The sequence below is a fragment of the Theropithecus gelada genome, chromosome 1 (genome assembly GCF_003255815.1).
Source record: "Theropithecus gelada isolate Dixy chromosome 1, Tgel_1.0, whole genome shotgun sequence".
In the NCBI taxonomy this organism is placed as follows: domain Eukaryota; kingdom Metazoa; phylum Chordata; class Mammalia; order Primates; family Cercopithecidae; genus Theropithecus; species Theropithecus gelada.
The window spans coordinates 65,394,478-65,416,783 of NC_037668.1; the positions used below are offsets into that span (position 1 = coordinate 65,394,478).

The following is a 22,306-nucleotide window of genomic DNA, read 5'->3' on the forward strand; positions in this document are numbered from 1 at the left end:
AAATCCCCACCAAAAAAAAAAAAAAAAAAAAAAAAAATTAGCTGGGTGTGGTGGTGCATGCTTATAGTCCCAGCTACTCGGGAGGCTGAGGCAGGAGAATCGCTTGAACCCGGGAGGCAGAGGTTGCAGTGAGCCAAGATTGCACCATTGTACTCCAGCATGGGCAACAGAGCAAGATTCCATTTCAAAAAAAAAAAAAAAAAAAAAAAAGTCAGATTCTGGAGGCAGGCTGCTTCGGTTCAAAGTTTTGGCTCCATCCTAATTGGATATGTGATCTTGGGCAAGTTTTTAAAACTCGATGCACCTGAGTTTCTGCATCTGTGTATGAGGATGGCAGCAGTGCTGGCCTCCCATGTTGTTAGAAGGGTCATGTAAGTCGATGTGCGTGAGGCGCCCAGAGCAGTATCTCACAGTCAGTTCTCCACGTGTCACTCCTGTGCTGCTGCCTTCATGGAACTTGAGAGCTGGCATACCTGATGGCCGTTTCTTACCTGTAGGTCAAGCCGTGCTAACACTGTTACCCCAGCCGTGGGCCGATTGGAGATGTCCATGGTCAAACCAACTCCAGGCCTGACACCCAGGTTTGACTCAAGGTGAGTATTAAGGGGAACACTTGGAGTTGATGGGATTCCAACATTGAGCACTACCCAGAGAAGGAGTGTCTAAGAAAATACTCCTAGGCCAGGCACGACAACTCATGTTGTAATCCCAGCACTTTGAGAGGTCAAGGCGGGCAGATCACTTGAGGTCAGGAGTTCAAGACCAGCCTGGCCAAGATGACGAAACCCCACGTCTACTAAAAATACGAAAATTAGTCGGGCATGGTGGTGTACACCTGTAATCCCAGCTACTTGGGAAGCTGAAACAGGAGAATTGCTTGAATCCAGGATGTGGAGGTTGCAGTGAGCTAAGATCACACCACTGCACTCCAGCATGGGCAAAACAGAGTAAGACTCTTGTCTTAAGAAAATAAAAGAAAATAGTCCCAAGTCCTTGGCCTGGGGTGCCTTGTCAGAGGACAGTGTCCAGCTGGGTTTCCTGGTGTATGCCGCTCCCTTAAGTGTAGTTTCACCCATCTTCAGTGGCAAAATGATTCTTTAATGGGAGGGAGGTGAATATTCTGCCTGGGATGACTAGGAGACCTCTAGGTGACGTTTTTGCCTTTTCTGATTCAAATCAGAAGGTTTTTATTTTATTTTAAAAATATATATTTATTTTGAGGCAGGGTCTCACTCTAATGCCCAGGCTGGAGAGCTGTGGCACAATCACGGCTCACTGCAAACTTGACTTCCCAGGCTCAGGTGATTCTCCCACCTTAGCCTCCCAAGCATGCCACTGTGCCCGGCTAAGTTTTTTTTTTTTTTGTAGAGATGGGGTTTTGCCACGTTGCCCAGGCTGGTCTCGAACTCCTGGGCTCGAGCGATCCGCCCACCTCGGCCTCCCAATGTGCTGGGATTACAAGCACGAGCCATCACACTGGGCCTCAAATCAGTTTTTTAAAGATAAATAGGCACTCTTCCGCACTCTTGGTAGAAGTAAAACTTGATACTGCTTTTTTGGAGGCTGGCATAAGCAAGGATATTGTTGCAGCATAAGTTAATACCTTCCAAAGAACCTGGTAGACTAAATAGGAGATGCTGTATAGCTATTAAAAAAGACTGGATCTGTGTGTGCTGATAGGGAAAGAGCGCCATGATCACAGAGCATCTCCGAGCAGGTTGCTGAACATTGTGCTGTGTGATCCCATTTGGTTTCATATACATAGAAAGTTTCTGGAAGGACAGATAAGGAACTCAGAGTGGTTATCCCTGGGGAGGAGAGCAAGAAGTAGTTATCTCTAGCATGGGGGAAGTGTGGAAGATTTATTTTCTACTTTTAATTGCCACTTTTTCTTTTTTTTTTTTTGAGACGGAGTCTCGCTCTGTCACCCAGGCTGGAGTGCAGTGGTGCGATCTCGGCTTACTGCAACCTCCACCTCTCAGGTTCAAGTGATTCTCCTGCCTCAGCCTCCTGAGTAGCTGAGATTACAGACTCATGCCACCACACCCGGCTAAGTTTTGTATTTTTAGTAGAGACAGGATTTTGCCATGTTGGCCAGGCTGGTCTCGAACTCCTGACCTCAGGTGATCCACCTGCCTCGGCCTCCCAAAGTGCTGGGATTACAGGTGTGAGCCACTGCACTCAGCCAATTCTCACTTTTCTTTACAGTTTGTTTTTTCACATGAGTATGTAACAAAAGGCATTTAGGGAAAACTAGGTAGCAGTATCTTAACTGTCTTGAGAAATTAGTATAATGATGTAATCTCTAAATCATCCTCCTTTGCCTCTGAAAAATTCCTCTTGATGGAAGCAGCCACGCCTGGAAACAATTAACCAGCTTATTTCTGGCTTTGTGGATGCATGGATGACTGGCACCCATATGGAGCTTTGGACCTAAACTTTATGTGGATAAGAGTTGACTGTTTGCAAGATGTATGTTCAATAATTACAAGCTTCTTTCTCCAGCTGTGTTTAGTCATTACTGCTTTAAAACATTTTTTTTTTTCTAAATTTAGAACGTGCTTTCTTAGGAATGTGTGACTTGAAAACAGCAGCTTGAGACCAGAGTGAGGTTAAAATGACCTATAGAGTCTGGTGTCATCCAATTGCCAAGCTATCTTCACAGAGATTTTCCCATTCTAGGGTCTTCAAGACCCCTGGCCTGCGTACTCCAGCAGCAGGAGAGCGGATTTACAACATCTCAGGGAATGGCAGCCCTCTTGCTGACAGCAAAGAGATCTTCCTCACTGTGCCAGTGGGCGGCGGAGAGGTGAAGTATTTCCAAGGGAAGCCAGGCCACAGTGTGCCGCTTAGTCAAGTGTTTCTTTTCCCTGGGCCCTCACCCACACTTCACCCTCAGAGTCCTTTCAGGGCGTGGGTCCTGATCTCCACACTTCTGCAGGACTCAGAACCCAGTTTTCTCTCCCAGGTTAGAGGCCCAGACTGCAAAGATCGTTGCTCAGCTCTGGGTTCTATCTGTTTTTCTGGGGTTTTTTTTGTTTTTGTTTTATTTTATTTTGTTTTTGTTTTTGTTTTTTTGAGATGGAGTCTCACTCTGTCGCCAGACCAGAGTGCAGTGGTGTAATCTCGGCTCACTGCAACCTCCACCTTCTGGGTTCAAGTGATTCTCCTGCCTCAGCCTCCCAAGTAGCTGTTACTGCAGGCACACGCCACCATGCCCAGCTAATTTTTGTATTTTTGGTAGAGATGGAGTTTCACCACGTTGGACAGGATGGTCTTGATCGCTTGACCTCGTGATCCGCCCTCCTTGGCCTCCCAAAGTGCTGGGATTACAGGCATGAGCCACCGAGCCCGGCCTTTTTTTTTTTTCTTTTTTTTTTTTTCTTTTTTTTTTTTCTTTTTTTTTTTTTGAGACAGAGTCTCCCTCTGTCACCCAGCCTGGAGTGCAGTGACACGATTTCGGCTCACTGCAACCTCTGCCTCCCAGGTTCAAGTGATTCTCCTGCCTCAGCCTCCTGAGTAGCTGGGATTACAGGCACACGCCACCACACCCGCCTAATTTTTGTATTTTTAGTAGAGATGGTGTCACCATATTGGTCAAGCTGGTCTCGAACTGCTGACCTCAGGTGATCCACCTGCCTCAGCCTCCCAAAGTACTGGGATTACAGGTACGAGCCACCACGCCAGCCTCCATCTGTTCATCAACTAACATTTGCCCACCCGATTGTCACAGGCCCAAGAAGTAGACACGGGGCCTGCCCTTGAGAAGCAGCTCAGTGGTCAAGATGGGTTTGCAATCATGGTATCTGTGATATGTGCAATAATAGACATGTTAAAGGGCGGGGCAGAGGAGGGCACCACCGAGGTATGTGCTTAGTCTAGAACCGGGAGCATGAGCTGTGCCTTCAGCTTTGTATAACTTTAAGGGATTCTGAAACAGGCTAAGCTTAGTGTCTCTGGCTTCATGGAGTGAGCTGCTGACCTCAGCCCTTGTGAGGGGAGGACAGTTTGTTTCAGACATACTCTGCAGGGCATTTCTTAGATAATGTGCATGCCTTTTGTGCCCAGGTAATCCAGCCTCCTCCCCCATGATAGCGCTGATGAAGTCATTGTCTCCTTAGGGCTCATATACTTCCTGCCTGTCTTGCCACTTCTCCATCCCAGCCATTCCCCACCACTAAGTGCAGGATATCAGGGGGATCCTTTGGGGCACACTGCTGGATGGGAGTTCCTGCCCTAAGGGCCATGGCCAGTTTAACCCACTCCCATCTCTATACAGAGCCTGCGATTACTGGCCAGTGACTTGCAGAGGCACAATATTGCCCAGCTGGATCCAGAGGCCTTGGGAAACATTAAGAAGCTCTCCGTAAGTCTCATATTCGTCTCCACACATAGGATGCCTCCAGTAGCTTTCTTGGGCTACCTTTGTTTAGGATTGTCTTTTGGGCCTGGGCTAATACTTTCTACTTAAATTTGTGTTGTCTTTCTTCACCCAAGAGAGTTTGACACTTACCCTACTTAGATAACAGCAATTCTGTTCCTCAACTGATGTTGACTTTTGTTCAATCCCAGGGTGCCTGCCACAGAAGTTCCACTGCAAAATCAAAATTCTGCCTCATTCAGGCAATTAGTGCTAGGGTTATGTTAGGTCACTATTGGCCACCAGGAACTGAAACCTAGAATAGCTCAAGAATGAGGGTCGGAGCTTGTTATCAGGAATCTTACAGAATCGAAGAGCGAGCTGAATGGCCAAGCCTCTGGAGCGGTGGGGCCATCAGCTGAGGCCTGTGTGCTCATTCATTTCTCTCACACATCTTCATTCCTCCCTCTCAGCAGATAACCTTCTCCACAGGCTCCAGGTTCTGTGCTTACTTAACATTGTTTTGCATGTGGCTTTGAGTAACCACACCTCCAACCCTAACTTTATTGCTCCATTTCTCAACTGTTCAATTTCTTGTCTTGGTTTAAATTCTCAAGAGGGCCAGGCACAGTGGCACACACCTATAATTCCTGCAGTTCAGGAGGCTCAGGTGAGAGAAATTGTTTGAGCCCATGAGTTCAAGGCTGCAGTGACCCATGATCGTGCTGCTGCACTCCAGCCTGGGTGACAGAGAAAGACCTCAGCTCTAAAAGTAAAGTAAATTATCAAGAGAAAGAATTTAATTGGCTCAGCCAGGGATGAACCTCCTTGGTCGTCAGCCATCATCTTGGGTGGTGGATGGAGCACTTAGTGTAAACATGGCAACCTTACCCTCACCCTTCTGTGGGGTCTGAAGGGTACATCCAAGGAAGGAGACAAGGTGGGGCTGGTTTCTTAAACCTGTCTTTCTGAACATAGGCCCAGTGCTGAGATCCCACACACACCTAGCCACCCAAATCTTGTGACTGTCATCCTCTAGCTAGACCTATTGCAATGTTCTTCTCAAATAATCTCCTATGATACCTTTACTATCTCACTTGAGTTGTTATTTTACTCCCTTGTTCAGATGAGAAACAGGTTCAAAAAGGTGAATTCATGTGTGATACGGATAGAGAATGGAGGAGCTGAGGCTCAGTCAGACCTGTGCTCAGGCTGACTGTGGGAGGCCAAGGGGCAAGCCTGCCAAGTAACATCTTCTACAATGACCTCTCTCCTTTTCTTTCTAGAACCGTCTCGCCCAAATCTGCAGCAGCATACGGACCCACAAATGAGACGCCAAAGTTGACAGGATGGACTTTTAATGGGCACTTCTGGGACCCTGAAGAGACTTCTTCCCTTCAGGCTTATTGTTTGAGTGTGAAGTTCCAGAGCAAGGAGCCGTGTTCCTCTAGGGGACTTCAGGAATTCAGACATGCTGTTCCCACACCAGTTAGGTAGAGCTGTCTGTTCACCCTCCCATCCCAGCTGACCCCAGTCACTGCTTGCTGGGGCCATGCCGTAGAAGCTTCCCATCAGTCTCCCAGCTGAACCCTCCCTGCCCTCTGAGCTGCTGCCTTCTGCCTCCTGCAACTCGACATCCTCTTCACCCTGCCCTGCCTGCAGTTGAGGGGGCGCAGAAGAACCCTGTGTTTTCAGGAAGACTGCGTCCACCACCCCTACCCAGAGAACCTCTGCATCTGGTATTTCTGCTCTCTGTGCTTGAGACTGGGAGGTTTAGGCTGAGATAAGTGAGCTCTGGGCCATGAGAGGGTAGGTCCCGAAGGTAGGGGAACTGTACAGATCAGCAGAGTAGGATAGTTGGCAGCAGGGACCTCGGTAGGGAACATGCCCATCTCCCCTCTGGCACTCATCACATCTCCCCTACCAGCCCTCCTCCTCCTCCTGCGGGAGGTGCTAAATGGGACTTTGGGATCTTTCACCTGCTGTGCCCAGTAGTTCTGAAGCCTGCTTGTGGAACAGTGTTTTATGTTTATCCCTGTTTACTGAAGACCAAATACTGGTTTGGAGGCAACTTCCATGTCTTGCTCTTCTACCTCCCTAGTTAGTGGAAATTTGGATAAGGGAATTGTAGGGCTTAGATTCTGGGGGTTTTATGTCACTGGCCACAGAATAACTGTCTCTAAGCTATCCATGGTCCAGTGGTCGCTGCCAAGTCAGTAGACTTCAGAGAGCACTTCTCTCCTGTGGTGCTTATGGGGACAGGGGGCAGGTGTGACTTGCTTGGTAGCCTCATTCCATGTGTGCCTGTGCCTGGGGCATGGACTTTGTTAAACAGCCAGCAGTGAGGTCCTCATTCTCCAGCCAGCCTCTCTGCCCTGGAGAATGATGAGCTGTGTTCTAAGAATTTGAGAACTAGAGTCCTCACCCCCAGGCTTGAGGGCACACGACTTTCTCATGTAGGGCTCTTTGTGGTATCTGTTGTTTTGCAACACGACCATTTTAGTAAAACAGTCCTATTCAAGTTGTATTCTTTTAAGTTCTTTTATTCTCCTTTCCCTGAGATTTTTGTATATATTGTTCTGAGTAATGGTGTCTTTGAGCTGATTGTTGTAATCAGAGCTGGTACCTACTTTCAATAAATTCTGGTTTTGTGTTTTCTTTTGTAATCACTATTCATCCTGCCTGTCCTCGCCAAGCTGTGCTCCGTGGACTAGGGAGGCAGCAATCGGTGTGGGGGTCTTTGCACATCTGCTTTTCTCAGAAGATATGAAAACCTTTGCTTCGGACAGAATCATTCTGGTATCTGAAAAAGGGGCTTACTACCATATCTAGAGCATCAGTACCTTCAACCCCCATCAGAGCACCCCCAGCACCTTCATTCCATGAGCTAGAAATTTGTATCTGGGAGGACAATGCCTAGGGTCTCTATAATTTGTAGTGGACTTTTGTTGACCAGGAACAAAACGGGGCAAGAGTAATTGGGTGATCATGAGTCTTACTTCCCAAAGTTTCTGAGGCCCTGGCAGATCTGCCTTCCCAGAACTCTCTAGGCTGAAAATGATCAACCTAGAGCTAATGATGCAAGAGAAGACAACCTGGGGGCATACTTAGCCAGGTCATTGGGCATTAACAATTTATAGACGGCCGGGCGCGGTGGCTCAAGCCTGTAATCCCAGCACTTTGGGAGGCCGAGACGGGCGGATCACGAGGTCAGGAGATCGAGACCATCCTGGCTAACACAGTGAAACCCCGTCTCTACTAAAAATACAAAAACTTAGCCGGGCGAGGTGGCAGGCGCCTGTAGTCCCAGCTACTCGGGAGGCTGAGGCAGGAGAATGGCGTGAACCCGGGAGGCGGAGCTTGCAGTGAGCTGAGATCCGGCCACTGCACTCCAGCCTGGGTGACAGAGCGAGACTCCGTCTCAAAAAAAAAAAAAAAACAATTTATAGACTAGGAGCCTTCTGGTAGTGACAGCATTTGGAAGAAGGGTTACTCAGTGCAAATAAGCAACCCAGACTATACGTCATCAGGCCTAAAGAGCCTGATACCAAGGAAACACTTAGGATCCAACATGCTTTACCCAGAACCAGGTTCATCCCATTTCATTCAGTCTGCACCACTGCCTAAATCACCTTGTAGGAAATGCATGTTATGCAGCAGGTGCCTGATTAATGCCTGGGACTGAGACATGACAGTTCTTCATTTCATATAAGGGGCTGGCTTGGAAAGTAAAGAGTTCCCCATCCCAGGATTGATTGATTGATCAACTTTTGAGACAGAGTTTCACTCTTGTTGCCCAGGCTGGAGTGCAGTGGTGTGATCTCGGCTCACTGCAACCTCCACCTCTCAGGTTCAAGCAATTCTCCTGCCTCAGCCTCGCAAGTAACTGGGATTACAGGCACACACCACCACGCCTGGCTAAGTTTTGTACTTTTAGTGGAGACAGGGTTTCGCCATGTTGGCCAGGCTGGTCTCCTGACAGGTGATCCACCCACCTCCGCCTCCCAAAGTGCTGGGATTACAGTTATGAGCCACCATGCCCAGCCACATTCCAGGATTTTTAAAAAATTTTGTTTTTTTATCATTTGGTATCTTTTGTTGATTTGATATATTTTGCAGAACTTATGTCCCTACCATCCCAGGATTTTTAAGTACAGGCTGAACTATGTCACAGGGCTGGGACAAAGACAACCTAAATCTCACTGCCAGCCCCCAGACATACTTTCACACTCAGGTTGGGTTTGGGTTTTGTTTTGTTTTGTTTTTCCCAAATTAGTTGCTGACCATTTAAATATGGGGCGATTACACAAAGATTGCTAGCCTCTGAAAATAAGATCTGACAGCACGGGTTAACAGTTGGCTAGAGCTCAGTAGCAGCTTTCCTTGGCCCACAGAGAATCCTCTTCCAGTTCAAAGCAATCCTGATGCGATTACTTCTTCCCTTGATGTTACCGGCCTCATCTCTGTAGGCAATTTAGTTTTTACTGTCTGCTGTGGAGAGAAAGCATAGAAAAGTAGGGCTGCCCCAGGTTGAAGGGAGAATGGAGGCCTGCAGTCCCTCCCTAGGGCCCCTGAGGCAGTTTTAAGGAACCCCAGAGGTCCAGTCAACTAAGTTCATTCTTTGTCCTACAGGGCTCCTGTTATTTCCAAAAGCCCTACTTGGGGCTTCCTATTGAGAGGATTACAAATGTATTATCTTGTGAAGAGTTAGATTACATTACTCATATGAAGAGTTAGCTCGTGTGTGTGTGACAGGACATCACCTAAGCATTTCTCCAAAGCATCAGACATGCCTTTTACCAGGAGGAATATCCCCGGCCCCATCCAGATAATGAGTTCACATACCACTGCAGGGCTTAGCTCCACGATATATCCCCAGACCTCTGAAAAACAAAGCATGTCTCAGTGCCTACCTGTGTACACACCCTGGTGGGTCTGTTTTCTAATTTTACACAGTATCATAGCTGTTGACCCCTACCTAAAATTCAGCATGCCATATGTACTTAAAACTTTCATAGTAGATACAATTCCTGTGGCTTCAGAAATGGAAGGACTGAGAGACACTCTTGAGAGAGGATTCAATCAGAATTGGGGGCTACACTGGGCTCCCTGCTAAAGGGGAGTCTGGAATCCAATTTGCTCTGCCTAAGGTGCCATCTCCCTTTGTGGGATTAAACATCTGCTCAGCCCTGTATCATCCCAACCTGCATCACCCCACCTGTCAAACAAGCCTCTGCCATCCCCTCCCTGCCAGCTGTAACCTGCACTTCTTGCCTTCTACACTTTGCCATCATCCTTCCCTCAGCTGATATTAGGATCTGCATGGTTCATCTTTCCTGATCCTTGGGTGGTAGATATGGCGGAGGACAAACATACCCTTGGCACCAAGATACCAGGAAGAACGCAGCTCCATCTGCAAATTTTCAGTACCCACAAGCATACATATGTCACAATATGCTAAGAACCATCAGGATGGAGACAGGTGACCATCTTCAAGGATACACCCTTCCAATCGAATGCCAAGGTCACCCTGGCAAACCTCCTCCTCTTGACCCTTCATAAGACTCCAGGTGAGGGTCAAGAAGGAGTGCTGGCCTGGCACAGTGGCTCACGTCTGTAATCCTAGCATTTTGGAGGGCTGAGGTGGAAGGATCACCTGAGGTCAGGGGTTCAGGACCAGTCTGGCCAAAACAGCAAAACCCCGTCTCTACTAAAAATACAAAAATTAGCCAGGTGTGGTGGCACATGCCTATAATCCCAGTCACTTACTGAGGCAAGAGAATCGCTTAAGCCCACGAGGCAGAGGTTACTGTGAGCTGAGATCATGCCACTGCATTCCAGCCTGGGCGACAGAGCGAGTCTTGTGTCTCAAAAAAAAAAAAAAAAAAAAAGGAGTGCTGTGGGCTGGGTGGAGGAAGGAAAAGGGGCCCAGGGGAAGCCTAAGTGAAAGGGGAGGGAAGGTGTTGCAATGGGGAAACAAGTCTGGTTTAGATTTTTTCATTTTCCTCTTACACTTCTACAAGCAGTCTTGATCAAACACATTCCTTGGAGCTAGGCTTGAGATACCCATAATCTGATCCCAAGACGCTGACAGGCAACATGAGGTCATTCATGAGCCCAACCAACTTCTGGCTTCTGTTGCCCCAAGACCCCAAGGAGCTCAACTAGTGAACTGGGGTGGGAAATATCCTGCGAATAGCAGGATTTTTTCAAGATGCTGGCAGACCGTTCCATTTCAATGGCAAAGGGTACAAAGAGATTTAAAGAGAGCTGCAGGTGGTGCAGTGTGAGTTTTACTCACTTCCTGAGCAACGGGGTGGAGGTAATGCTAGGAACTGAGACACCCTCCTGTAAGGTCCAGAACACAGGCATTGGCTACCAAAGGCAGCGAACACACTACCCACTTTCCCCTGGGAGCCCGCTCATACCTCCTCGGGAACAAAGTCAGGCAGAGCCCTTCCCTGAGCCCCCAAACACCTAGAATTCATCCTTATTGCCATGGCTTTTTACTTAACATGGGTACTTTTTACTTAACTGACTCGCCCATTGGGCAGTGAGGCCTTGAGCTGCCAGAGCCAGCCATCTAGTAGGTGCCTGGTCCATGCACAGTGAATGGGCAAATACCTTATCAAACCAGATCAGCAGGCCCACTGACTAGAGAAGTTCCATTCCTGACCACATGTCTACCTGGTGCCTCACACCAGCTAGGTAATAGTAATAATAATAGTAACACTAATAACAAGTGGGCACTTCCTGTGTTCTGTGTGCCAGGCACCGTGTTAATGCTGGGGTCCTGCATTCCCTGGCTGCGTGCCTCTCCTGGGGATGACTTCAGCGGAGCAATGCTGCTAACATCTCTAACCCACTCCTCATTCATTCCTCCCCACCAGAGGGTGGCTTCTCAAGTGAAATTGAGGGACAGCAGGAACAACCTGCTTGACTCAGTGCCATCTGGCTTCTCCTGCAGATCTGCTTGCCCACAAGAACGGTGCACCCCGCTCTGCTCCCATCGTGCAGGCAGGAGCTGAGGGGGCAGCTCTGCCCCTGCAGTGGGTGTCTGCCCCACCCGGCTCAGCCTGGGACTGGGTGGGTCTAGTTCAGGGGAATGATGGGAAACACACTTTGTCCCTGATGCACAGCATCTCATTCATTGAAGACGTACATGTTAACATCTCTGAAACTGGGATGCATCTTCCGGTTGGATGGCACAACATAGTTGACTGTGATGTTTCTTTCTTGGTAGGACATGTTATACTCAATGGCATCTTAGATTCAAAGAAACTTGGTAAGCAACATTCTCCAGTTAGCCTTATCAAAGAGCTGATATTTTACTCTCCACCTGTCCCAGGGAATTAGTACTTAACTGGCTCTGAGCACAGGAAGTGGGGGAAGGAGTATGATGTATCACCACCCCCACCACCCTACCCCTTGCCCTAAGCACTTCCCATGTCCTGAGCTATGCAGATGAGGAAGACGCCTTCCCCAGCCTAAAGAACATGAATGGCCTGGGCCACGGAGAGGAGAAGCACTAGAAAGCCAACTGAGACATGCAAGGACTCATGTGGTCCAAGTGTGTGTGTGCATGTGTGCCCATGTGCACATGTGTGCACATGCATGGGCTCTCAGGCCTTGCCCATGCACCCTTTGGCTCACACCCGCAGCCTGTCCTGGTCATTGTCTCAGCCCACTCTTCCTCCTTTCGCTGGACTCCTCAAAGATTCCCAAACTCCACTCCCCAATCCTCTCATCTGGCTTCTGCCCTGACAACAAAGTCACTGTTATGGGTTGAACTGTGCCCCCCACCAGGCCTCTATGTTGAAGTCCTAACTCCCAGTAGCTCAGAAGGTGACTGTATTTGGAGACAGGCCTTTAAAGGGGTGATTAAGTTAAAATGAGGCTGTTAGGGTGGGCTGGTAATGGACCAGTCCAATATGACTGGCATCCATAAAAACGGGAAATTGGACTTACAGAGGGAAGATGATGTGAAGAGACAGAGTGGGATGATGGCCACAGGCAAGCCAGGGAGAGAGGCCCAGAGCAGAAGCTTCCCTCACAGCTCTCCGGAGGAAACAATCCTGTCCACATCTCGATCTTGGACTTCCAGCCTCCAGAGCTGTGGGACGGCAAATCCCTGTCGGCAAAGCCACGGGTGCTGTGTTACAGTAGCCCAAGCAAATGAATACACTCACCGGTAACATCCCAGTGCCCACACTGACAGCCACTGCTCCCTCCTCTGTCACTTGCTTTCTCTGTTTTTTGTTTTGTTGCTATTTGTCTGTTTTTCTGCTCTATCACCCAGGCTGGAGTGCAGTGGCACAATCTCAGCTCACTGCAACCTCCACCTCCTGGGTTCAAGTGATTCTCCTGTGTCATCCTCCTGAGTAGCTGGGATTACAGGCACCCGCCACCACGCCCGGCTAATTTATGTGTTGTTAGTAGAGATGGGGTTTCACCAGGTTGGCCACGCTGGTCTCGAACTCCTGGCCTCAAATGATCTACCCACCTCAGCCTCCCAAAGTGCTGGGATTACAGGTGTGAGCCATCGTAACCGGCCATTTTCTCTTTATTTAACACCAAAACTTGCTCTTCAGCAGCAATGGCACAGCTCCTCCTGGCCTCTCCCACTGCTCCCCTTCATCCAGGTGCCTCCAACGCTGACGTCTCCCCTCTCCTGTACATGCTGGCCGGGTGACCTCCTTCTCACCGCGGCTTCCACCCCCATCTGAACGCTGATGACCCCAAAACTCTGTCTCTAACTTACATCTGTGCTCCGAGGTTCAGACCAGATATCCACCTGCCTCCTAGACATCTCTGCCGCACATCCCACGGGCATCTCACACACATATCCAAAACTGAGTGCTGGGCATCCTTTCCTGGTCTCTGCCCTCCCTGGTACTGTCTATCCCAGCAAAGGACCCCACTGTGTCTGGGACACCTCCCTTGTTCTACTGCTCCTGAGACTGGGTGACAGACTTCTCTACACACCCAGGACACCCAGTTCCCCTCAGTACCCTGGGTCACACCGTCCTGCCACGGATCCTGGGACATCTTTCATGGCAGGAGCAGTGTTGGACTCACCTCTATGCAAAGACATCTCAGATGCACACTCTGGACATCCCTGTCCCCGAGGAAGGGGGCAGAAACCCTTCCACACCAGCTATACAATGATCAAGAAACAGTCACTCAAAGAGGCACCCTATCACAGACAAGTTTTTATTATCCTGCAGAGAGAACCCAGGAAATATAAAAACATGTCCAGAAGGAACCCCCTCCGACTGGCCCCCTCCCTCCCAGGGTGAGCTCAGACCAGGGTAATGGGGGCTTGCAGGCCACCTCTGTCCAGCGAACAAGTTCCATATAAAAATAGATCTGTAGAGGGTTCCCAGAGAGCCATCGCCCCGCATCACGCCTGTGCAGGGCTGAGGCCTGGGACCCATCAGGATTCTGGGACCTCACTCCTCAGTGGAGGGGAGATCTACCCTGGACACCGAAGTCCTGCCAATACAGCCAGGGGCCCTTCTGCAGGAACAGCTGGGGTAGCGGGAGGAGACTTTTCCCTGCAGAGAATGACTGATGTAGCTGGAGATGGGGATGAGGCTCCATCCACCCAAGAAGGGATGCTGGTCCAGGCTTCCCAGGAGGGGTGGGGAAGGCGGATCCTGGAGGGCACCTGGCCGGGGGCTCCCCCAACCCTGACAAAGGTGGTAGCAACATCTTGGTCTCCCCAGTACCCCCAGAGTCACTGAGCTGGGGCAGGTGCTCAGGAGACGGGGAGGCAGGGGGCTGGGGGATATTCCAAGAGCAGAGGAGCTGCTGCTGGCAGGGTGGGGCCAAAGGCACCGCTGTGAGTCACTGTCCCCCACCTTGGGGTGCTCTGCAAAGATGCACTGCACCTTCTGCCTCTGGGCTCTTTCTCATGCTAGCCTCTCTGCATGGACTCCTCTTGTCTGAGGCCTGCCATCTTGCCTGCCGAACACTCCACGCACCCCAAGGAAAGAACCTTCCCTTTCCCACCTGCAAGGCCTTGTTCAACTTACATCTCAGCTTCACACTTCACGAGAGTGGCTATCTCCCCCTCCAGCCCACCCACCCACTGACCCAGAGGGCTCCTGGGGGCCCTGGGCACTGGTGGATGGTGCCCTGGAATTACTTCTTGGTACCTGAGCTCTTCTCCTGGTCTAGTCTGAGCCCCCCAAGGGCAGGCTGTGTGTCTTTTTCATCTCTTTTCTCTACCCCTTGTCTTCTCCTTCCCGCTCCATCCCACCCCACCCACACACAGCCAAGCACAGCAGACAAGTGTCAGGGGTGGCCTGAACAAACTCAGCCCCTGTGGCCCTGCCAAGATCCAGCTGCCTTCCTGCTACCCTACAAAAGCCCTGGCATCCTGGGCCCCACCATTCCCGGGGGCCCTTGTGGATAAGGAACTCCATGGTGGGCTCAGCACAACCACTCCTGCCAGGGCTCCGCGAAGTCAGAGCAGGGAGGGGCTCCATGGAAGGCTGGCTAGTGCCCAAGGCACGGAGCTGGCTGGAGGGGGTCACCTCTAGAGTCCCCACGGGCTGTACAGGGAAGTGGGGGTGCCATAGGGCAGGACCAAGGACTCTCTCTCCAGAGCCAGCCTCATCCCCGGATTGGGTTCTGACCCCAGCTCTGACCCTGACACCTCACTTGGCCTCAGTTCCCCCATCTGTACACTGGGGGTTAGACCAGCCTGTTTGAGAGAGAGGACCTGTCTCCGAGTCTCCTCTTCACCCTCCCCAAGGCTGGAGAGAAAAGCTCTTGGGTCCCTGGGGAGATGACATGGCCCTTTATGCTTTTCCCAGATGTCCTGGCCACTGAATTCATAAAGGAATGCACACGAGGGCCTCGTGGAGCCCAGTGGAACACCAGGGCCTTGCATGACCCAGCCTGGTCAGGATTCTTGGCCTCACCCTGAACTGTCAGCTCAAGGCAGGGGAACACAGAAACCAGCTCCTGAGTCTAGGGCTCTTGGGTGTCAGCCCCTGAGCTCAGTACCATCTTTGCCTGCCTGGGCCTTGGCCAGTATCCAGTCAGCCCCTGCCAAGGCACAGGGAGCTGAGGACGATGCGTCTCTGGCACAGCCCCCGAGGCCTGAGCCACCAGGCAGCTGCAGTCACTGCCATGTAGAACAAGAGCCCCCTGGGACCCACGCTGTCTGACTGGTCAATGGGTCTGTGGGAAAAGGGAACACCCCACGGGGTAGGCCCCAGCCCCTCGTGGGTATGAATGGCAGTAGGGCATGAGCCAGGGCAATCTCAACCCACTGTCTTCCCTTCAATCCCTGCCCCAGCTCTTCTCTGAGACCCCGAATTTCTTCCTGCTGTTATCTCAGGGGTCCTCTCTAGGGACTTGAACCTCTTTTCCGGGGCACTGAGTTAGCGAAGGTGTTCAGACTGGTGAAAATGGGAGGGGCAGGCAGTGAAAGCGGGGAAGCTGGGGCCCCAAACCAGATCTGGGCCCAAGCAGAGGAAGAGAGTGCTCCCTCCCACGCTGCTGGAGCACAGCTTGCCACGGTCCTTGGGCAGGGCTGGGGGTCTGGACCCCCACCGGAGTCCTGCCTTGAAGAATGGGGTCCACTCACACCTGCACCCCCTGGCCCTGCAGCTGGAGCACTCGTGCCTGCAGGGCGCTGATCCCGCTGAGGAGGGCCTCTCGATGTTCAGCTGAAGAGATGCCTAGGCTCACCAGGTCCCTGAAACAAAGGCTAGTCACACTCAGCTGGCTTGACCCCAACTTCTGCTCCTCCCATGAAGGCCCTCCACTCTCCCTCCGCTTCTCTGGACAGGTTGGGACTTCCCAGTATAGGCAGGGACAGGGCCCCTGGTATCCCCTAGCCCCGGCCTTGACCTTGGTGCCTCCGACTCACTGGGCGGTCATCTCGGCCACGGCCTCCAAGCTCCCGTAGCCAGCAGCTGTGAAGCTGTCCTTGTAGCGGCACAGGTCCAGGGCCTCCAGCCACGCGCCCACAGAGCCAAAGGAGGGGAAGGTGGAGAAGGCACGGTCCGCTAGTGGGGTGGGAGGCCTGCGGGTCAGAGGAGCTGTGCTCAACCGACAGCTGGGATCTGGGCCCAAACCTGGTGGTCTCCCGGGGAGAGGCCAGCTGAGGATGAACAGGAGAAGGGGAGGGTAACCGGGCCCTGGGGCTGGACCCAGCTCACATGAGCACCGTGCTTTCCTGAAGAGGCGAGGGCTTCAGGTTCTTCAGGCAGGTGGAGGCAGAGCCAGCTAAAGGTATTGGAGTATCTGGAACAGTCTGGGGTAGGACATGCCTAGGACTGGTTGGTGACTCATATTTGGAACAACGAATATTAATTTCACATATTTGATTCATTGGGACTACAAATGTGTTAGGGCTATTACCACATCTATTTCTCCAGTCAGAGGTCATTGTACCCAGGGATGCAGGCAAAATCCAGGAGACGCGGAAGTGACCAGGAGGATGTGCAGTGCGGTGGGCCTGGGCAGGTGGGAGGGCTACAGCCCTCTGGGGCAATGGGGTGAGCGATCGCTCCTGGACAGGTTGGGGGGTGGAGGTGGTGGGTTTGCACTTGAGTCATGCAGGAAGACCCTCCATGGACAGGTGAGAGGCTGGCTGTCTCCTGTGGGAACATACCTGGGACAGGTAGTCGGGGCACAGTTGGGGGGCTCCGGGTCCTGCACCATCTTGCTCAGGATGCTGTGGATCTGGGAGAACCTGGGCCGCTCACCTGGGTCCTTCTGCCAGCAGTCGAGCATTAGTCGGTGCAGTGGGGTAGGACAGTTCCTGGGAGGTGGCAGCCGGAAGCCATCCTCCACAGCCTTGATCACCTGGGCGACGGGGATAGGGAGCAGAGAGGAGGCTCCAGGTTTCCCCAGGACACGGTGCGCGCACACACACACGCACATACACACGCACAGACACACACACACGCAGACACACAAACACGCATGCACACACACAGGCACGTGCACGTGCACACGCGCGCACACACACACATGCACACACACGCACAGACACACACATGCATGCACACACACACACACACAAAACACACGCAAGGAAAACTCAGGCAGTGGCCAGGCAGAACCAGAAGCAAGCAGACGGAGAAGAGGGGCCTGGGGCTGGAAGGCTGAGGGCCAATGGGTAGAGGTCAGGGAGCTGGGGCCTGAGGTAAGAGGGTCAGAAGGCATGGAGCTGGAGTCACCAGTTACTCACGTCTTGGCCAGACATGTCCCAGTAAGGCCGCTCCCCAAAGGCCATCACCTCCCACATGACGATGCCAAAGCTCCATACATCACTGGCGGAGCTGAAGTGGCCAAACTGAAGCGTCTCAGGGGCGGCCCACAGCGCTGGGCTCCGGCCACTCTGTAGGAGCAGGCAGGTCAGGGGCAAGGAGGAACTGGATGACACACAGGTTTCCCCACCTGACTGAGCCCTAGATCCAGCCCTGAGTGTCATCCTCCCAAGCAACCCCCAACTCCAGCTTCACATCTGGGAAAGACACAAAAGCTAACCTCAAGGGGAGGTCCACTCGCATTTATGCCAAGACCAGCTGGGTGGAAGGGCAGGGAAGGGAGTGGAAGTGGGGAGCTAGGGGTTCCAGCGCAGCTTGGCGGGAATCAGAAGGCGCAGGCAGGCTTGGCTGGGGGCACCCTCACCATAGTGGTGTAGACAGCCTCTGCTCGGTCCCGGGGGCCCCGCCCGAAGCCAGAGATCTTGCAGACAAGGTCGCTGCTGACCAGCACGCGGCGAGCTGCCAGGCCCCGGTGAACGTAGCCCATCTCTGACAGATACTTCATGGCTGATGCCAGCCCAGGCAGCAACCCCATCAGTTGCCCAGCCACCAGCTGCCCCTCGTGCTGCTGTGGAGGGAGGAGACTGAGGCCAGGGCTGTGGGCTTGGATCCCCTGGTGTTGTGTGACGCCAGGGCAGTCACCCAGCTCTTGCCAGGCTTTAGTTCACCCTGTGACCACAGGTCAGCCCGGCCACTGGGGATGATGCCAATTCCAAGCCCTACCAAAGAGAAAAGTGAGGGACCCCTGCCCGCTTTACAGAATAAAGTGGTCATTGGCAGCCCCAGGGCCACTCACCCTGAGGAAGCCGTCCAGGGCCCCATGGCTCATGTACTCGGTGACAATCATCAAGGTGCTTCCTGTGCCCAGGGATGGGAACACACATGCTAAGTTGACTACTCCACCCCGCGCACACACAAGTTTCCCCCCCGGTGCCCCAGACCGGGCCTCGAGAGCCAGAACCAGCACCAAGCTCCCTAATCTCGCCATCCGCCTGCCCAGCCCAGGGTCCACTATGCCGAGGAACAAAAGAGGAGACATCTTAGGTGGACAAAGGCCAAGGTCATGAGCTGCAATAAGCTTGCTAAGAAAGATCAGTCTTTCTAGGAGTGATATTCTAGGGGGTCAGAAGATCACTGAAAGGTCAGAAAGGTCATTCTGGCTGGGCGTGGTGGCTCATGCCTGTAATCCCAACACTTTGGGAGGCCGAGGCAGGTGGATCACAAGGTCAGGAGATCGAGACCATCCTGGCTAACACGGTGAAACCCCACCTCTACTAAAAATACAAAAAATATATATATATATATTAGCTGGGCATGGTGGTGGGTGCCTGTAGTCCCAGCTACTCGGGAGGCCGAGGCAGGAGAATGGTGTGAACCCGGGAGGCAGAGCTTGCAATGAGCCAAGATCACACCACTGCACTCCAGCCTGGGCGACAGAGCAAGACTCTGTCTCAAAAAAAAAAAAAAAAAAAGAAAGAAAGAAAGAAAGAAAAAAGAAAGGTCATTCTGAGCCAGAGTGGCCACTCTAGGAGAAGGGCCACCCTGAGTCAGTGAAAGCTGAGGTCCCTGGCTGAAGCTACCTCCCACAGCTGAGGGAAGGACCTGGAGGGGCAGGGGCACCCCAAACTCCCACCCCATCATTTCCACCCACCATACTCGTGGGCTGGGCAGCAGCAAGGGAGCACCAGGCCCTACCTCGGGTGACAACACCCTCCAGCCGCACGATGTGGCTATGATCAAACTGGCCCAGAGTAAGGGCCTCGGCCAGGAAGCCGAGCCTCTGTGAGTCGGAGGCGCTGTCCCTCAGCGTGTGCACGGCTACGGGCAGCTCCTGGCGACCGGGGAGCTGTAGGCAGCCACAGCACAGCTCCCCAAACCGCCCTGTGGGGAAACAGCACATCAGATACTGCCAGAGGCCACTGCCCTGGCTTAGCTGAACAGGCTGAGCTGAGGAGAAAGTGACTCTGACCAGCCTGGCCAACATAGCGAAACCCAGTCTCTACTGAAAATACAAAAATTAACCAGGCATGGTGGCGCATGCCTGTGATCCCAGCTACTTGAGAAGCTAAGGCAGGAAAATCACTTGAACCCAGGAGGCAGAGGTTGCAGTGAGCTGAGATTGTGCCACTGCACTTCAGACTGGTTGACAGAGCAAGACTCAGTCTCAAAAAAAAAAAAAGTGACTCCAGATCATGGACTGTTTCCAGTTTAAATCCTGGTAAACTAAGTACCAGCAGTGTAACCTAGAATTCCATCTTGTTCCCTTTCTTGGCCAGTCTCCTCTGTGAAATGGGGATTCCTCCCTGCCTTCCTCAGTGGGGGGAGGTTTCCAAGTCTTTTTTTTTTTTTTTTTTTTGAGACGGAGTCTCGCTCTGTACCCCAGGCTGGAGTACAGTGGCCGGATCTCAGCTCACTGCAAGCTCCGCCTTCCGGGTTTATGCCATTCTCCTGCCTCAGCCTCCCGAGTAGCTGGGACTACAGGCGCCGCCACCTCGCCCGGCTAGTTTTTTGTATTTTTTAGTAGAGACGGGGTTTCACCGTGTTAGCCAGGATGGTCTCGATCTCCTGACCTCGTGATCCGCCCGTCTCGGCCTCCCAAAGTGCTGGGATTACAGGCTTGAGCCACCGCACCCGGCCCTTCCAAGTCTTAAAGAAAGGACGGGGCACATGCCAGTGTGCCAATGGCCATCAAACCCCATGTGACCCAGGACGGATGACAATGACATCTATTCTTCCAACCCCGCTCCTTTCTGGCTTCTGTCTGGAGACAGTGTCAGGGGATAATGTCAGACTCCCAGTGAAAGCAGCTGCCATCTCTGAGCACAGAAGGTTGAGGATTTGTAGTCAGGAAGAAAGGCTAGCAGGAGACTGGCGCTTAGAGAGCAAGAGCTGACAGCCAGGCCCTGTGAGGAGTGCTGGGAGGTCCCCACATTAGCCCCCAGAAGGCAGATATCATGCCCATTTCACAGATGAGAAACTGAGGCTCTGAGCAAAAGAGGGCCATGCCCCTGATCGTGCAGCGGGTCAGTGGGAGGGCCAGGACTAGAACTCAGTTATGTCTGGCCCCCAAGCTTGCAAAGGCCCCTCCCCACGGCCCCATAAAGGCCTGGGACTAAACTGCCAGTGGTAGTGTGCAGAGGTCTGACCTTGAGGACCAGGAGAGGGTCACAGACCCCTCTGCCATCCTCTTCCCTATAATCAGGCAAGCCAGGGACTTTCTGGGTGGAGGGTGGGCTTGGTGTGGAGGCAGGGTTTCCAGACACGAGCAGGGACTTGGGTGGAGGTGGGCTTCAGGATAGCGGTGTGGACAGAGTAGGGGCGGGGCCTGTAGAGTGGGTGGGGCTTCCAGATGGGGACAAGTCTTCCTGGGCGCCCAGCTTGCCTGCTCCAAGCCTCCTCTCCAGCGTGACGCTTTTCGCATCCAGTTCCTTGGCGAACAGATGCACCGCCTGCAGTGGGTCCCCACAGCTCTGGGGGTCCAGGAATGTGCGACGTGTTGGGACTTTGACTGGGAGAGAAAGAGATGAACCTAAGGAACGGGGCCTCCGCCACCAGGGTGGACAAGCGAGCTCATGCAGTGGAGCAAGGCAGAGGGCTGAGGAGTGAGGAAAGGTGGAGCCCGCCCCTCCCCAGCCAGGCCCAGCCAACTCACAGTGGAAATACAGCTCCTCTTCATCATGGGCGTCCCCTCCTCCTTTACCATAGCTGCAGGGCCTGGCAGGGAGTTCAGGATCATTCTTTCAGCCAGGCCACCCCAGCCCTTCCCATTGCAGAGCACTGAGGGCAGTGCCCCTTGGTCCCTTCAAAAGACAAGGCCTGTGCCCTGGGGGAGGGGCCTTCCTGTCCAGCTGGTTTAAAAGTTTCTCTGTAGTTTGACAACCTCCCCATGGCACAGATACAACCATAGCCCTAGACCAAACCCTCACCACCACCACCATCCCTAGCTACTTTCACACAGTGAAAATTATTGCAACTCCAGAGGCACCCAATCCACACCCTGACTGCAGGCCCCCAGCTGACCCCAACCTGCGGTTTTACGAAAGTGTGAATGAGGCAAGCGGACCCAGCACTCAGCGGCAGCTTCTGGTCTGGTCAGGAAAACGAACACGGAGAGTTAGCCACAAGCCCACTCATCAGTGCTGACAAAGAAGGGCGGTGTACTGTGGGGACATGGGACAGACAGCCCTGACCTGATCTGAGCTCATTGTGGATGGCTTCCTGAGACAGAGGCAGCCACGGGCCAAAGGACTGCATCACAGTCAACAAAGCCACAGGTTGGCACTTGGAGCCCCCAGGGGCAGGGCCTTTCTGGCCAAGATAAAGACTTCAGCTTTGATTCTGGGAGCAGAGGAGAGCCCCTGTGGAGTTGAAGCAGAGGAGTGCAATGATTTGATTTCTACTTTAGAAAGAGCTCCAGTTGCAGAGTGGAAGCTGCCGCGGGTGTCACCACAGGAGAGGAGCTGGCAGTGCTTCCAGCTATGGGGTCAACATGGGCATGGAGAGAGGCAGAGGACTCGAGTGACATGAAGGTGACAGGGGCCACAGGGCTGAGAGGTTGCTGGATGGCAGAAAGGAAGAGGGAGAAGTTGCCCACAGAGTTTATGGTGGTGCCATTTACTGGGACGAGGAGACAAAAAGTTCATATTTAGAC

At 52.5% G+C, this 22,306-nt stretch overlaps 2 protein-coding genes across 3 annotated transcripts in view; one reads left to right on the top strand and one right to left on the bottom strand.

The window, feature by feature from the left end:
* The window catches only part of CDCA8 (cell division cycle associated 8), a 17,757-nt gene extending 10,731 nt beyond the window's left edge, over window positions 1-7,026 (top strand). For both annotated transcript variants that reach the window (XM_025364467.1, XM_025364476.1), the window contains 4 exons: window positions 498-593; window positions 2,683-2,809; window positions 4,280-4,366; window positions 5,647-7,026. In XM_025364467.1, the coding sequence (XP_025220252.1) occupies window positions 498-593; window positions 2,683-2,809; window positions 4,280-4,366; window positions 5,647-5,691 (355 nt within the window). In that variant the 3' untranslated portion in view covers window positions 5,692-7,026. The remainder of the gene's footprint in view (window positions 1-497; window positions 594-2,682; window positions 2,810-4,279; window positions 4,367-5,646) is intronic.
* Window positions 7,027-13,557: 6,531 nt separating this feature from the next.
* Window positions 13,558-22,306, bottom strand: part of EPHA10 (EPH receptor A10) — a 50,448-nt gene continuing 41,699 nt past the window's right edge. Inside the window, exons 9-17 of the mRNA XM_025400489.1 lie at window positions 21,308-21,369; window positions 21,038-21,163; window positions 19,351-19,536; window positions 18,452-18,513; window positions 18,020-18,223; window positions 17,577-17,726; window positions 16,995-17,188; window positions 16,248-16,403; window positions 13,558-16,073 (exon numbers count right to left, since the gene is read on the bottom strand). Of these exons, the coding sequence (XP_025256274.1) occupies window positions 15,959-16,073; window positions 16,248-16,403; window positions 16,995-17,188; window positions 17,577-17,726; window positions 18,020-18,223; window positions 18,452-18,513; window positions 19,351-19,536; window positions 21,038-21,163; window positions 21,308-21,369 (1,255 nt within the window). The 3' untranslated portion in view covers window positions 13,558-15,958. The remainder of the gene's footprint in view (window positions 16,074-16,247; window positions 16,404-16,994; window positions 17,189-17,576; window positions 17,727-18,019; window positions 18,224-18,451; window positions 18,514-19,350; window positions 19,537-21,037; window positions 21,164-21,307; window positions 21,370-22,306) is intronic.